A 17,328-nucleotide genomic window follows, 5' to 3' on the forward strand; every position below is an offset into this window, starting at 1 on the left:
TACAGTAGCTCCAGCACACAGTAAGGCAAAACGCTTAGGAAACCGAAGAGCGGTTGGTTTGTTTTTAGCAAGAGCTTATAGAATGAAAATGCTGAGAAACCTCCGGCTGGGTGTGGTTTCCTTGTTTGCAGCTTATTTGAAGCAGGGGGTTACACCCTTGTTCACATTTTGAGAAGGCTACCCTAATACAAAACAGGAGTTTTGAATTCAAGTCCAGTTCCCTGCATCTTCGACTTCAGGTATTAGGCCTGAGAAAGCTAAGCTTTGCCTAAAATGTTGCAAATGTTGCGCAGTCATGCATATTTAAATTAAATGAGTTTTATTAAGCAAGTTGACATATATTCACATTTTATGCTTTTAATACTATTTTTTAAAAATGTTTGTTGGTTTAACAGTCTGAGTATTGTTATAAATACTCAAGCTCCCTTATTTCTTGTCCAGAAACAACTTTACAACCTTTATTAGAAGAAACCCAGTGAGTAGATTTTAAATGGCTTAATTGTTCCTAATGGTCTTTGAGAGTGTTAAGTGTGTCATTAACAGATACATTTAATTCAGGTGGCCTGTAGCCATCTGTCTCAAAAGATAAGCATTTCTGAGAAGAGAATTGCACAATACATTTGAGAAATTTCTGAAGTATTTGGATTGGTTTCATCACAGGCATCCAAGACCTGCTGGGCTGATGCTGCTGAGAAAAAAACAGTCTCCATCAACACATATGACAACTAATATACATGAGACAATAAGGAGCACGTCTTACTTAAAAACTGTCTCACCTACTTGATCTCATTTTTTTAAAAAAATCCTACTAACACACTGGTTGGTCAGTAACTGCAATGGCTCACCTGTTTTCTGCTACTCAACAGTAACATTGAAACCTTATGCATACTTACTCAGAAGTAAACCTCACTGAATTCAATGGGGCTTACTCTATGGGAATTGTAATTAGAGTTGCAACCTAGAAAACAGAATCTGGTTATTTAGTTGATAAAAAAAGAAATCCTAACTGCAGTGCATTGTTTAACAGGAACTGGTAGACTATATATTTATTTGGACAGCAATTTGATACACTAATATTCCCCAACCTGGTGCCCTCCAGATATTTTGGACTACAACTCCCATCAACCCCAGCCAACGCTGGTTGGGGCTGCTGGCGTCCCCCCAAAAAAGATCCCATTGAACTTAATATATCTGCAGAGGAATTCACTGTCAGTCAATTTATAAGCTGCTCTTCAGAAACAAGACCATCACAGTGCAAACTACATGTTTGCTCAGAATAAATCCTATTGAGTTCAATAGGACTTTCAAATAAATGGGTGACATACAAACTATTTCCTTTCTCAATCGCTTCCCACGAGGCACTATAATGACATATAAAAAAATGAATTGCATATAAAAACAATTTTAAAAACCCTATAAATATTTAAAACAACACCACATAAATAAAATCAGTTCAAATCCAGAACAGCAAGTGGGATACAGATTTTAGAAGGCTTGGCAAAAGAGGAATGTTTTTAGCAGGCACCAAAAAGCTCAGAGAGAAGGTGCTTGTCTGATATGCAAAGCGTTCCAAAAGCTGAACATAAGATGTCTTTATTCACACATCTCATTTCAGTGGGCAGAATTACTCTTCATTCGTTTTGCGTGTCCTGTTGCCACTGCCTATGCGTGGAGAGATTTCCCAGGTGTGGTGGGAAACAAAATTTGAGAAAGGCAAGGCTTCTTCTCATTTTGCAGTTAGGATGGTCTGTGCTCTGGCCCCAAGATGCTGCTAGGCCTTGGGGCCAAAGCCCAGGATCTCCACCTACCCACCCATGGCCACCCATAGGGCAGGAGCAGCAGCAAACAGTTTCCAGGTCTGACGCTGATTTCTGCAGCATGTGAAAGTGCAGGTGCTCAGAGTATTATATCCCTTTTTAAAAACCAGGGCTGACATCTATTTGCTCCCTCTGTATCAGAAATACAGCAGCAGCTGCAATACATGGAGAAATGTCAGTGGTGCGCGCTTCAGAATTGGAACCATACCTATGCCATCAATAGCGCCTCCCTCCACCCGCGTCGAGGGTCAAATATTTCCGAACTGCACCAGGTTTCTAGCCTGCCCCTTAAACCACCAAGTATTTCTCCCCCCACCCCCTTGCAAATAAACCACCGTCGGCTTTGTCACACCTGAAACTGATCAAACAGGGACCAGGAAACTGGCTGATACAAAAAAGCTCCGCCCTGGAATGTGCGGGGCTATAAGAAAGAGACCTCTGAGCAGCTGCAGAGTGCCCGCGCCCAACCCAAGCCCGCCGCGTGTCGACCTACCCAGACTTGGGACCGAGGAGCAGCTTATGCCACCCTGACTCGCCCATGGTGTCTGGGTGGGGGCCTTTGGGCCTCAAAGCGCCGCTCCCTCTGCCATGTTCTCTGGTGCTTCCAGTTTCCTGAGTCTGGATGGCTTGGGGACGCCCCGCCGGCGATGGAGCTGGGCCCCCGGAGGCCTCTGGCACCGGGGGGAGGCCGCCTTAGCCCCGCAGCCCCGCGGAGGGGCGAATTTCTCCCGGCGGGAAGGCAAGCTCCACTTCTACGCCCTCTGGTCTCTGCGCGAGCCGCCTCGGCAACTCAGTAGGTGAGGCCTGCGCGCGGCGGCTCGCCTTTCCCGCCATCCAGGAGGGTGAAAGCGGGTAAAGGTTTAGGAAAATTTATGCGCGAAAAAGCCTGCGCCTCAGTTTCACGGGTCACTTTTATGATACGGTGTTTTCGCACGTGAAAACCAACAGCAACCATGAAAGCAGCGAAGAGTCTTGTGCGACACCGGGAGCCTAACTACTAGCAACGTTTTGGGTGCGTTAGGGTTGCCAACTAACTTCTCAGCTAGCCAGTGTAGGTGTGTGCCTTTAACAGCAGCCTGATGGGCAGACATTTGCAGGCGGTGTTGCTTATCTACATGCTGCAAGAAGCCGATTTCTGCATGACCAGCAGACAAGCACTTAAAATAGGCATGGATGTTTGCAACCTTTCACCGTTTCCCATATGAAAATAAGTGTGTGCGTACCTGCAATATCCCAATTTTCCCACCTAAAGCAAGGCTTCGGCAGAACTCTTCATTGCTGATCAACAGTTCTTCCTTTATGCGTTTTGCTGTATCTTCTCTTGCACTAGTTTATGAATCCATTGTGCACTAGAAAACTGATTAGCTTTAAAATTCATACCCTCTTTTTTAGCTCCTTAGGTCTAGGTCTTTTAACTTCCACTTATTCAACAGAACGTCTAATCTCACAATGCATCTGGCTGCCGTTGTTACAGAACATACATTAGAACTAATTCAACAGTTTAGTATCTGAATGGGCAGTTATGGGAAGCAAGATGGAAGGGAAGTTAGAGGAATCCACAAAACCATCAAGATATAAAATGGGGGCATCTATTGGAGAATATAGACTGCTCCTGGTAAATGGGGACTGCTGGAGCCCATGCACATAATGCAAAGAAAGCCGCTTTAAAAGCAGTGTTCATAATTGACATAATGAAGGTTTCTATTCAGGTTACATACGGTGTGAGCCTCACATTTGTAAATGCCCTCAGTTGGGTCCCTTCCATCCTAGAACTATAGTTCCAGAATTTCAAAACAGGTTGTCAATCCCTCTTGCTTCTTTTAGGGAATAAGTGAGAAGGGATCCCTTTGCTGAATACGTGCTATTACACCTTTAAAGCACATTTCCCCCTCAAAGAATTCTGGGTGGGCACTCTAATTTACCCCTCAGAGTTAACTACAGTGCCCCTAATTATTTGAGGGGAAAATGTGCTTCAAATGTCCTTTAAAGGTATTGTGCACATGGGCGTAGCCAGGAATTATTTTAGGGGGGCAGGCTTTATGTTGGGGCAGAACAGAGTTATCTGCGACACAATTGGTCAGTTAAGTATTTTTATTTATTTACTGTACTTGATTTAGGAGGGCAGCTGTCCCCTCTGCCCCCTCCTGGCTACACCCATGATTGTGCATACACAGCACCAGTCTTTTCCCCTCTTGCTTTCCATCACTATGAATCCTTTCTTCTCAGTTTCCTTCCATGCTATCACTTTTGAGACTAATATATTTTATCTTCTTTCTAAGCAAATGCCGTCAGAAATGTTACCAGACTCACTTACCACTTCCGCTGCCCAAACACCTGGTGGTCTTTGGTTTGGGTGACTGGAGCCGCTATTCTCAGAAGACAAGCATCATTGTGGAAATATTAGTGAATCCAAATGTTAAGCCACAAAAGATTGGCAAGCTGGGGCCTGAAGCAAGGTAAATTCTAGATAATTAGTCAATTTTGGTGCCAGTATTGATACTTGTTACCATGCCAAGTGCTTTCCAAACACACTGTGAGGAAGATCTTTTAAAAACTGTAAGAGGGAATAAATTCCTTATTTTAAAAACAGGGAATGTGTCCAGGGCCAGCAAAGTCTGGATCTGAACTCAAGACTTCAGGGATCAACATGCTATTAGTTACAGTAGCTGTCATGAGGATGTTGTGCTATTGCAACCTACCAAATCCATTTGTTCTGCTATGGACAGTCTTTAAAGCTTAAAAATGTATTGTCAATTTAACTCTATCAGCTATTGAAATAAAAGTAAAATTATCTCAGGGCAAGAAAATAGTGATCTGTGTGTTTTACTCAAGCAGGTGTTTGGTATGGGAAGGTGACTGGCGAGTGGATGTTTTGATGGCTTCGTTAAAGCAGGAAGAGAATGGTAACCCTGTTAAGCTTCTCTTGACTGTTGAGGAACAGGTAGGAAAGTTTTCTATCTTGTCATTTTGGTACTCCCTGCCTACTGAGACCCATGTGGATTCATTTTTAACGTGAACCATATATACAGATGGATATGAAAATGGAAGTCTTAAAAAGTATCCATTCCTGTAATGCCACTTGTTAATGAATATTGATATGCTGTGTAACTATTATTCTGCTTTGTGGTGGCCATGTGCCCGGAAAGTTTAAATACTTTGCCTAAAATATAAATAAAACATCAAATATTGGCCCTAAGTATCTGAAGAAGTGACTCCTTCGTAGACATGTTCAGCTGTTGAGATCTGCAAGAGAGGCACTTCTGGTAGTTCTGCTACCCTATCAAGTTTGTAGCAGGAATGCATGAGAGGACATTCTCTGTGGTGGCCCCCAGGCTGTGGAATGCCCTCCCCTTCTGGCCTCATCATTATATACATATCAACGCTGGGTCAGAATGCACCTTTTGCATAGGTTTTGGGGGCTGCAGGATGAGTTCAGAATACCCTTCCTACTGTAGAACACTACAGTGTTCCTATTTCCTGACTGCTGTTGATTAGGTTTAATTTATTGCCTAGTAGTATTTGTGTGTTACATAGTTTGCTTGTTGTATTGAGCTGTATGTAACTATCTCTGGAACTTCGCATTATCACATTCATTATGGCCCTTTGGGCCACTACCACAGAACAACATGATGAAGGGCAGCCTATAAATGGATATAAACTAACAAATCTCACGGATTGAGTAGCTACATGTGAGATACCCCATCTCTTTGATTTGGGCCTGAAAACTGGTATGAGGCCACTGACTACAAAGCATGGATGAAATATGTTCATATCTCCCACTTTCCAGCATATTTTAAAGGCAGCCTGTTGTGACGTGGGGTTTGTGATTTCAGCTCTCTTGACATAATATGCTGGAGACAGTTCTCTAGTACAGTGTTTCCCAACCTTGGGCCTCCAGCTGTTTTTGGACTACAACTTCCATCATCCCTAGCTAGCAAGACCAGTGGTCAGGGATGATGGGAATTGTAGTTCAAAAACAGCTGGAGGCCCAAGGTTGGGAAACACTGCTCTAGTAACACTTCTTTATTAAAGCAAACAAGACTGGGGCCTGAGGAGGGGAGAGCTACATTTATAGGGAGAGGGAACTAACTAGAAAGGATACATTTTGGAGGGAACAATCTCAGGCAATCACAGTCCTGCCTTTTGGAGGAAACCATTAAGACAGAGGATCCAAATACAGCAGCTTAAATGAACCAATAGTAGCTGTACCCTCTGGAACCAAAAGGCAGTTACTTTACCCTAATGCAATACAGACAATAATAATACAGATATAAAATCCTTTGACTCAATACACAACACAGCCCATGTACAGAACATTCCAGTTATTCAGTTAGTACAATAATACAAGCTAGGTCAGCCTCCTCATCCACAATTAAATTATGAATAAGGGAGATTTTATTATGGACTAACCTGGCATTTAATAGCAACGCTGACAGGATCAGGGGTATACTGGTTGCTGCTATGGCAACCATGATCCACCTGACTGAGGGAGAGGCCCAAAGAGGCAACAGATAGATGCCCACTCAGTCCACCCTGTTACACGGCCTGTCACATCCTTCAAACCATACCTCCCTCTCTTTAAAAGCCTCCAATGTAGGGAGCTACTCATCTGTGCATTGCCTTTTGACTCAAGTTGCAAGTGTTGTTCTGATGTTTGTGTCTCTCCTCCTTAGCTGCTCAACAGCACCCCCACCCGCCCATTTCAGGCCACAGAGCCTAATCAGTCACCTGTCCTTCCAGAAGATACAGGTCAGCGATTGGATGAGCCACCTGAGGTAGGTTTATAGATAGAAGTCTCCTTTTGGTGGCTTTTTCTCCATTCTCCTAACTGCTTGTTGTTAATCTCTAGGACCATGACCGGTCTACAAGTTACACAGACAGGTAGTGGAATTCTGGAAGTGTTATTCCTACTGAGGGAATGGGGAAGAGGAGGAGAGTACAGTGGAACCTCAGGTTATGTACCATCCTTCTTACGAACACTTCGGGTAACGAGCTCCGCTAACCCGGAAGTAGATGCTCCTGGTTGTGAACTTTGCCCCTGGATGCAAGCGGAAGTCACGCATCGGTGGCGCGGTGGCAGCAGGAGGCCCCATTAGTGAAAGTGTGCCTCATGTTAAAAACGGTTTTAGGTTAAGAACAGACTTCCTGAACAAATTAAGTTCATAACCGGAGGTACCACTGTAATTCTATTCCCCACATCAGAGAGAGGGCTACATGAAACCTTTCTGCCTATCCTCTAAATGCAGGGATGTTTGTGTTTTGTTTTGTGTGGGAAAGTGTGCAAAAATATATCTGCATCTACAATTTGAAGTGGTTCCTTCCAGATTTCTGCTACCATATTCTGTGTGATCTGTAGGACTGCTTCAGGTCATAGACTTAGAGCAATTGCTCAGAGATTGTGTTTGTGATCAAAACTCCGTAGTGGAAACTTCATTTGGCGTTTCAGACCCAACAAATTTGCAGGTAACGCCAAACTTGAAGGGATAGCTAATGCTGCAGAAGACAGAATCTGGATTCAAGATAACCTTAATAGATTGGAGAACAGGGCCCAAACTAAGAAAACGAATTTCAGTAGGGACAAATATCAAGTTCTACACTTACGCAGGAATAATTAGCTGCACAAATATAATGAGGGACACCTGGCTTGCCAGTAGTACATGTGAAAAGGATCTAGGTAGACCACAAGCTGAACATGAGTCAACAGTGTGATACAGCAGCAAAAAAATGCTAATAATATTCTGGGCTGCTTCAACAAATGTAGAGTGTCTGGATCAAGGGAAGTAATAGTACCGCTCTATTCTGCCTTTGTCAGACCACACCTGGAATACTGTGTCTAGTTCTGGGTGCAACAATTTAAGAAGGCTATAGACAAGCTGGAATGTATGCAGAGGAGGGCAACCAAGATGATCAAGAGTCTGGAAACCAAGCCTTATGAGGAAGATTGAGCGAGTTGGGTTCTATGATTCTATAAGTGCTTGGGCCTTTGAAGAAACCCTGCTGGACCATACCTTCTGCTCCCAACAGTGGTTTACCAGATGCTTTGGGAAAACTCTCAAGCTGGACAGAACAGGAGCAAAGCATATGGGGCAAGAATAGCCAATATGGGACCCTCCAGATGTTGGGCAACACAACTCCCAGTTCCAGCAAGTATGGCCAATGGTCAGGGCTGATAGGAATTGTAGTCTACAACATCTGGAAGACACCACGTTGGCTACCCCTTGTCTAGGGCAGCCCAGGGAAAACTAGAGTTGTCTGTAGTGCATGTCTTCAGTGAGCCCTTTTCATTAGGCCCATTTGTTTTGTTCGAATGATTTCTGATCTCGATCTAATTCTGTTCTTTGTGGAGCAGTCTAAGAATGGGAGTTCAGTGCTGCCTGTTAAAGAGCCTGTGCTTGAAAGGAAGGAGTTCTCTCCACCCATGGAAACGCTGCTTATGCTTCCTGCTCCAGAAACAACTGCTGCATCGGTGGACTGTGAGGAGGCCAGAAATAAAACATGTACATCTAATTCAGCTCGCCTAAAGACCAGGAGGGTTCTCTTTGAACTTCTGGCATCCAACAGACAGCAGGAATCTGAAGGTTAGTAAAGCTATAGCAGGAGTGATGTCTAGTTTCCGAGACCAAATTACCTTGTAATTGTATAGTATTCTGGGACAGGGAGGAGTACCGTATTTTTCGTTCTATAGGACGCACATTTTCCCCTCCAAAAATTAAGGGGAAATGTGTGTGCGTCCTATAGAGCGAATGCAGGCTGCGCCGCTAAGCCCAAAGCCAGAACAGGAAGATGGAGCACTGCGGAGTGCTCCGACTCGCTGCTCTAGCTTGGGGACGGCTGCACACACAGCCTCTCCAGGGCAGCGGGGTGCCTTCACCCCGCTGTCCTGCAGAAGCTGGCAAGGCTGTTCCCAAGCCAGAACAGTGAGACGGAGGGCTGTGTCTCGCTGCTCTAGCTTGGGGACGGCTGCGCACACAGCCTCTCCAGGGCAGCGGGGCGCTGCGCTCCAAAGGCTTCAGGGATCTTTGAGGCTGGCGGTGGGGGAAAGCAGCACTTCCCCCCACCGCCAGCCCCACAAGCTCTGGTGAATGTACCTTGAATGTACCTTGTTTTAGAGGGGGAGAACAAGAATTTTTTCCCCCCTGTTCTCCCCCTCCTATAATCCGGTGCGTCCTATGGTCTGGTGTGTCCAATGGAGTGAAAAATACGGTATTTGTGCTCCCATGAATGCACAATGTCCAGTCCCCCATCCCTTATCCTACTAGCTTGGCCTCCTTTTCAGAAACTTTCCAGTGATGTTGTAAAATACAAGACTTCAGCACATGCTAGAACCTGCATACATCTAGTCAACACACATTCAGAATGCTCTAATTTATATGAATTTGTCCTGATACATAGGAGTTGGGAAAGATACCTAACAAAGAGTTATATACTTGATGATACCAATGATGTTTGCATTTGGGCTTGCAGCTTATGGAGACAGCCTCCAATTTGTTCTTTAACTTCCTGGCCAGTCATCATTTTCATGCAGTCAAAAAACTGGCATTGGTGGTGTTCCTTCCTGTGCCAAATAATGGCTTTAGCGGGTGACTGCTGATCAGAGCCACAACATGATAGGAAAGAGCTAATCCCACTACATGCTGCAGACCTGATTCTGATAGTGTCTCCCTCACTGCTGGTATTTATAGTTTGAGGGTGGGGTGGGAATCATGCATTACCAATGTTAATGTGTGGTTTGGCCGTCGGTACACAAAAAATGCATGTTTAATTACTGAGTGTGCATTCTAAAACATTTCGCCTGATACAGGATCATAACTTCTTTGCTTATGATGAAATAGCATCTTTTCTTTTTTTCCAATATAAATGCATGACCCACTGAAAATCAGTTTGAAGGGAGCATTGCATGAGAATAATAATCTCTCGGAACATTTTCTCTCTCTGCAGACTTGGAAGTTAAAGAGCTGCAAGGTAAATACCTGTTCCTTGAACAATTTGTTGGAATTCATTCAGTGCTTCCGGAACAGCAGCTCCTAGTAATACCCAGTTACTGCTCTTCCACTGTGAGCTACATGTGGCATTGCAAGTGACTTCCTGTGTTTTGAGGGTATAGTGGGAGGAATTCCATGTCGTGCTAAGGTATCATTTTGTCAGGGCAAGCATTTCAGCTTGTTTTAAGGAACAATCCCCCCCCCTCTCCCTGTGTGCTGTTCTGGAAGTTCTCCTGACCCACCTCCCCTCGAGCCAATTTTGGGGGGCATGTAGGGGGAAGGGGGGGAAGCCTCATTCTGGAAGCAGAAACCCTTGTGCAAGGCTTACATTGACAGAAGTCATTAGTTGAATCTCACCCATCAATTCTTGTTTGTGGACATCTGACTATGTTCAGTCTACCCAGAGTCCTAGGGTGGGAAAGACAGAATACAACTGAGCCACCTTTTAAAAAGCAGTTATTCTAGAGTTTATTGTTTTAAAGAGCAATTTGGTAATTACTTCCAAGAATTCCTTTAAAAAGTTGAAAAAAAGTAGCCCAAAGAGCATGGGTGTTAATTAAAAGATAGAATAGAAAAATGATGAAATGGTGCTTGACCGTAAAAGGTAATGGTGCCGGCATGGCTATAGCTTCATTTACCTGCAATGTCACTGATTTACCTAAACTGCAGCTCTAGGAAAAGTGGAAGATTAGTTTTAAGACCATCTACATATGTGGAGTTTGCACAGGATTTTCTGTGGTTTGAGGAACAAGAGAAAGCACTGGAGGGTATTGATTTGTTGATGTCCTTTAGATGCCCTGTAGAAAGTGAGTGAACGAACAATGGCAGTTCCACATTAAGGGTAGCATGGAAACAGCCAGAATCAGTCATGTTGTAGGTTTCAGGAGGAAGTTCTCCCAAATGACCCTCCCACAATGAAATGAGATGGATTCTGTGGTATGTTTCTGCTGTCTCCACTCCTGCATCTCTCCGTAGTATGTCCAAGCCCTCGGTGGTGTCATGCCATGTGCCTGAGTGACCCTGAAACTGCTGTTCTGATTGGTGGCGAAGGAACTAATCAACAATTTTGCCAAGATGCCCTGTGGAAACTGGAAATTGGTGAGATGCTTCTTTGCTTGCAGTGATGTACATGTTGACACTGTCTGCAACCGATCAGAGGGAAACTGAATTGCAGTAGGTTTTTCCTATATGGGTATAGTAGTTCTTAAAGGAGTGTCTGCCATGCCTGGTGATCTGAACTTGATAGTGGCTGGATTTAACTTTCTTTGCACACTACTTGTGTTCTGGTTAGCAGGGAAGCCAGCTCTCAGCTTTTAGCATGTTGGCGACTACTTTCTGCAACTTTCCCCCCACCCTCTTGCACATCTTGAGTCTTCACTTCTGTTGCTGATTTCGCAGACAATGACTTCTGGTTCCCCATGGATCTCCCGGCACCAGGTTCCATGCCACAGTGTTCAAGGGGCCACAGTGCCACATATGACCCAGAGACCAAGCGCATTTATATCTTCGGGGGTATGAGAGAGGCAAAGCGCTACAGCAACATCCATGTTCTGGACACAGCGTCTTGGAAGTGGCTTCATGTGTCTGTGAGTCGCAAGAGAAACAAAGCCTTGACCAATAAAGAGAACAGTTATTATATAAGAGACATCCATTCCTTTATTTGTTTTTAAATTGCGTCCCAGTTTTCACCAATGTGATTTACAACAATGTAATATGTGGAATTTAAAACATACACTCCCCAAACCTCAAGAACAGCGGTCAGCAAACATTTTCAGCGGGGGCTGGTCCACTGTCCCTCAGACTTCATGGGGGGCTGGACTATATTTTGGGGGGGAAAATAATGAACGAATTCCTATGCCCCACAAATAACTCGGATATGAATTTTAAATAAAAGGACACATTCTACTCAAGTAAAAACACACTGATTCCCGGACCGTCCTCTGGCCAGATTTAGAAGGCGATTGGGCCGGATCCGGCCCCCGGGCCTGAGTTTGCCTACCGATGCTCAAGAATTTAGAATCTAAAAAAAAGAGCAGACCATCTGAGAAGGTGTCTTTATCCTTGAGTCTTCCCCACTTCTGTAAGCACCTCCCCTCCATGTAAGAGACTGGTGGATCACAGCTCAGGTGGGGAGCGATTGAGGCAGCTGCTGTCAGGTCTATTAGGAAGGCATTGGAAAGGGGAGGAATCGTGTTCATTGATGCTGCCAGCAACAGAGCTGTCTGTGGTGCTGATGCTAAGTCAGCCTAAAATGCTAAGCCTGTACAGTGACCGGTGATCTCTTCCTTAGGCTAAGGGTAAAGTGCCAACACTGGCTTACCATAGTGCAACCATCTACCGAAAGGAGCTATTTGTCTTCGGAGGAGCTTTCCCTAAAATGTCATCCCTGGAGATGGGAGCTTGCAGCAACACACTCTTTGTTTTCAACCCCGAATATGAGATCTGGTATCAACCCATTGTTGAGGGGGAGAAGCCTTTGCCTAGGCTTGGGTAAGTCTTCTTTGCTTCAGTGAGGAGAATCAGCTTAGTGCTGATTTCTTGATTTTTCTCACTCACAAGTGTGATATTGGACGACTCCTTCATTGCTCTCATTTTTATTTTATTTCCTTGGCGGTTGGAAATAGCGTAATTAGTGCTTTCTTTCAAAACACTGCGGGTATTTACTTTGTTTGATAGTGCTATAATGCCAAGGGTAAACTCTGGGTAAACTCTGCCCCTCAAACTGAGGGCCCCTCAGAAACCTCCTATCTTGTTCACATACTAAGTGCATTCAGACATCCTCTCTGCCTGGAATTCCTTGGGAGTGTTTTATTCTCTCACACCCCTGTTCCCAGAACGAAGCTTACAATGCCATTTTTAAAACTCTGTGCAGTAGAAGGCAAGACTATGGCTTGGATCCCAGGTGTCTCGTGTGGGCTGCATAACTACTGCATACTGAGGGGGCATGCAATTTCAGGAACAGCTTGCAGGGGGTCTGTCACAGATGGGAGAGAAGTATGAGAGCCTCATTTCACAAGTGGAGTGAGTGCCTCTTGCAGGTTTCAGGACCAGGCTCATATACTAATATTGATAACAGCTGTGTAAATCTTGATGAAGTTTTCTTTACCTCCAGCATGGGAGTTTATATCTTTTGGCTAAAGACTTTTCAGTTCTCTTAATCAGAGAATTCACAAAAACCTGTTGGTCAAGAGAAGGAATTAATAGAAGCTTCTTCTCATTTTGCAGAGATCAGCTTAGGAGTTGGATCTATAGGTCTCCGGACCAAATTACACATTCCCTAATACGCTGCTTGAATAAAACTTTTAACTTTAGCAAATGGGGGAAATTCTATCACTTCGGATGAGTTAATGAGTTTTTTCTTAATCTAGATAAAAACTTGGGGAATCTACTCTGGCAGTGCTGTAAAACCTGCTGTAAAAGCCTTTTGTGTTCCATGGTTCACATTACATTATGTTTGTGTATGTCTTTTTTTGAGGGGGTTATATCCTGCCCTCCACTCTAGGGCTGTGTTCACATTACTGCCATAGATTTCAGTGGTTTCCCACAGGGATGCTTTCACACCTTCGCCAAAGACAAGAGGCATAAGGATTCCAATCATGTGAAGCTGGTTTGAGAAACAATACATCAAACAGTAGTATCTTATAACAAAGTACAAGATATATAATGCGTTTTGGATAACGTCATGTGAACACAGATTATAAACCAGCACCGGAAACTCAGTGAATGCACAGTAAACTGGAGTATGAACACAGCCTAAGGTTGCAGGCCAGCTTATGTCAATAGAGATTTTTTTAAAAATTACAGCATAAACATTATTACATCTAAAACCAACTCACACATTTTATTCTTCTGCTGCTACCGAAAGGCTTAATGCAGCTGATGTCTCATATTAAAACTTTAGTTTTGAAAGTGGCTCTTGGATATTGGAACACCATAATTTGTTTTTAAGGCGTTGCTGGAGCTGGCCAAACTTTCGGCCTCTTTCCACCCAAATGCCTTGCTATCTTTGGGAATGATGGAGCTACTCATATACAGCCCCTGTGGATGCCCCAGAATGGCCACTGAGATTGACTGAAGTTGGGAAAAATCATTCAAAAATCTAAGACATAAGGTGATTTCTAGCTATAGATGTTGCAGGGAATGTTTCATTTTCCTACGTTTTCCTTGTTCACTGTCTGTCCTTGCTTTCTCAAAGCCATTCAGCTACTCTGCTGAGGAACAAACTGATCATATTTGGGGGCCAGAAGACTTCCTTCTACCTGAACGACACACACATCCTAGATCTGGGTAAGAACTTTGCCATTCCCTCTCTCAGTTTGGATAGAGTTGAAGTCCACCGCCTGGTGAGGTTAAAGGAATCCCTTGAGGCAGGAGATGTCAGAAGTTGGTATATATTGCACACTGCTGTGCGGAAAGACTCATGCTAGCAAACAGCGACTTTGCCTCAAAACCTTTTGGAGAATGGATCAAAAATGACCCCTCACTGGTCATTGTAAGATTACTGGTGCTGTAACCAGATTTATGGCCAGATGCAGTTACAGACATCTCTGCTTAATAATAATAATAATAATAATAATAATAATAATAATAATAATAATAATTTATTATTTGTACCCCGCCCATCTGGCTGGGCTTCCCCAGCCACTCTGGGCGGCTTCCAAAAAAATATTAAAATCCCCTAATACATCAAGCATTAAAAGCTTCCCTAAATAGGGCTGCCTTCAGATGTCTTCTAAAAGTCTGATAGTTGTTGTTCTCTTTGACATCTGGTGGGAGGGCGTTCCACAGGGAGGCGCCACTACCGAGAAGGTTCCCTGTAACTTATTAAATAAGCTGCTGCAATTCCCAACCAGAGAGGAAGCTGTGTGAAGTCTACTTCAGCAAAAACAACAAAACCCAAGGCAACTCATTAAGTGTTACCTTGAAGTGTAACAAAGTTATTGTGGGCGTGTGACTGGAGAGGAAGTGAATAAAATGCATTTCTTTTTGCATTTCTTTACAAACTGATACCATTGTCTACATTCCTCCTTAGTCTGATAAAGCCAACTCTAGCCCACAAAAGGTTCTGCTCTAGTAATGTTCAGTGTTTTTAAGGTACCACAAATTTTATTTCCCCCAAGACGTTTGTTGCATCTGAAGTCTTCCACTTTTCCCCATGTGCCTCCAGGTTTCATGGAGTACATTTCAGTTCCTTTTCTCTCTGGACAACCTTCAGCTCGCAGGTAAGAGCTGATTATGGGGCTCTCTTGCATGAACAATGCTAGTGATTGTAATGCAAAAGGGTCTGAGGTGCATGTTTGAAGGGCTGCTGTCAGTCATGAGTTGGCATCCCTGGAGTCTGGGCTAGAAAAAGGCAGAGCTTTAAACTTGCGTGTGCTGCTCTTCTCAGAAGCCTGTTAGTTGACAAGAGGAAACCAATCCTTGATCATTTTACTGCAGAAACGTGGAGCCTGTATCCCCTCCCAGTCCTGATGCTGCTGCACTCCAGATGATGGGAGCTGGAGACCAACAATATCAGGAAGGACACAGGCTCCACATCCCTGATTTAATGGGTGAAACCTTCAAGCTGTTGGCATACCTACCTATATCTAAGCTCCTAGGCCTTTTTCTCCTTGCAGTATTTGATGTGAGAGACTCATCACTGCATCACATTATGACCCAGAGGCAAAGCTTACACTTGCCTCCAGCTTCAAGCAGCTAGTAGCTCTTTAAGGAGTGGATTGGCAGGGAGGAGTCTTCAAGTGTTGTAGCTGCTCCAAGCAGCTGTTAACCCAACCTGAAAGTAGGAGTGTGGGGAGGTTAAAAGGCAGTCCTCACATTACCTCATAAGAGTGAACAGTTCTTTTTTGGGTGAGATCACTTTTTAAAAAGCTCTTAACACTTTTGCACGGATGATATTTCCTCTGAAAAATGCGGAACAAATCAGAATTTGTACAGAGATGGACCAAGTTTGAGTAGAGCAAAGTTGCAAGTTTGAGTAAAACAGAGTTGGGGGTAGAGATGAGCCTTCTGCTTTCAAAAAAAAAATATCCCATGTAAGTTACACCAGACACACCCTAGCCTTTTCCTCCTCACCTTCCACTATCATTACCTGCTGCATCAAGATGGCCTGGTCCTGGCCGTGATGTTGCCTTACGATCATGCAAGTGGATGATGTGATGTTATGGACTCCTGGTAAGTCCATAGAAGTTGGTGGTGGCTACACAATACATTTGAAGAAAATGGGAGAGCCAGACTGGGGCATTGGGGGGCATATTAGCTGGGTGGGCGAGACGATGACCCTACATGGCCAGGCAGGAAGTGAGCAACTGGGTACAAGCTCTCACTTTCGCTTTATTCTAATCCTTAAGAATCCATCTTCTGCTTCCAGTTTCCATGCGGCCATTCCAGTGTCTGATCAGAAAGTGCTGATAAGCGGAGGCTGTGGTGTCAGAGGAGCCTTTCGGGATGCATTCACATTCCATCTTGGTAAGTCCTTGCGGCGCTTTTGCTACCAGTACTCACTCAAGATGTGGAGGTTTGCTACCACCCGTTAACCCTTTCCCATTGCAGATACCTTGACTTGGAGTGCAGTCAAGCATAGTGACCTTTGCTCTGTGCCCCGGGCAGGCCACACACTGCTCAACTTGACTTATGCCCCCCAGACGGATGCAGATAAGGAGAACCAGGGCAAGAACAATGTGTGTACGGTTCTGGTCTTTGGCGGGTCAGACCGTGCTGGCAAGTTCTACAACAGTACAAGCAAGCTGCAGCTGGACCTCGAGGTGACGAGGTCTTCTCTGGACCCTGCTTGAGTCATTGGGAGTCCTGTGTCTGGACCAAGAAGGCAAGATCAGAAAGACGGAATATTGGAAGAGTACAAGTGGATGGGTACAAGACTGCCAGTGCAAACAGAGGTTGTGAAAACAACATCACCCCTCTCTGAATACTTTGCTGATCTTCCTGCTGGTTTCATCCCATGTAGGAGAAACAAAGTGGGTTTTCAGGAGATCAGGCAGAGGGTTTTTACTTTAGTATTTGCATTTTTGCACTCTGTCACTTCAGTGTAATCTCCCCCATCCCTCACTGTTGCTGCTCTTAAACCCCATATTCTATGACATGCCCTAATCAGTCAGTCTTGGATGTAATAGTGCCTCAGCTAGTGGAGAGGAAAGTACCCTGAAAATGAATGAACAAATACTGCGGGATGTTTATAAACTGTAGGGCATATAGGCTGGGCTTCAGATATTTGACAGCTGGATCTAGATTATATCAATGCATTTCTATACCTTTCCTTCTTGCTCCTGTTTCTTCCCATTCTATTATGTTCCTGTTTTTAATCCTCTGTCCCCTGTCAGTTTGACCAAGCCCCACCTCCTCAGCAAAAAAGTTATAATCCAAACCCAAATTGTGTAATAAAGCATGCACAAGAGTTGTGATAAAAACAATCTGTCTTTGTTCTATTTATGCTATGAAACTTTGCTGGAGGCATGGAGAGAAGCAATCGCATTCCCAGAACCTCCTAAATTACACACATTTAATTTATACAC

At 44.2% G+C, this 17,328-nt stretch overlaps 1 protein-coding gene across 8 annotated transcripts; it reads left to right on the plus strand.

Moving 5' to 3' along the window:
• The first annotated feature begins 1,428 nt into the window (after positions 1-1,428).
• LOC310842445 (RING finger protein B-like) lies at positions 1,429-17,223 on the plus strand. Of its 8 annotated transcripts, none has more exons than XM_083734472.1 (13): positions 1,429-1,685; positions 4,097-4,273; positions 4,650-4,758; positions 6,491-6,592; positions 8,167-8,395; positions 9,756-9,779; positions 10,775-10,897; positions 11,198-11,385; positions 12,090-12,289; positions 13,995-14,086; positions 14,967-15,021; positions 16,170-16,267; positions 16,352-17,223. In XM_083734472.1, exons 1-13 carry the CDS (start codon positions 1,558-1,560, stop codon positions 16,591-16,593), a joined length of 1,767 nt encoding a protein of 588 aa, XP_083590598.1. In that variant the 5' UTR covers positions 1,429-1,557; the 3' UTR covers positions 16,594-17,223. The 8 variants fall into 8 exon arrangements, 6 of the variants coding, with proteins under 6 accessions (XP_083590598.1, XP_083590595.1, XP_083590597.1 ...); XR_014563105.1 differs by lacking the exon at positions 1,429-1,685 and adding an exon at positions 1,916-2,614 and having other exon boundaries at positions 16,150-16,267; positions 16,409-16,541; XR_014563106.1 differs by lacking the exon at positions 1,429-1,685 and adding an exon at positions 1,916-2,614 and having other exon boundaries at positions 16,150-16,267; positions 16,352-16,484.
• The last annotated feature ends 105 nt before the right edge of the window (positions 17,224-17,328 follow it).

The sequence above is a fragment of the Podarcis gaigeae genome (assembly GCF_964106915.1).
Source record: "Podarcis gaigeae genome assembly, chromosome: 1".
NCBI classification, from domain to species: Eukaryota; Metazoa; Chordata; class Lepidosauria; order Squamata; family Lacertidae; genus Podarcis; species Podarcis gaigeae.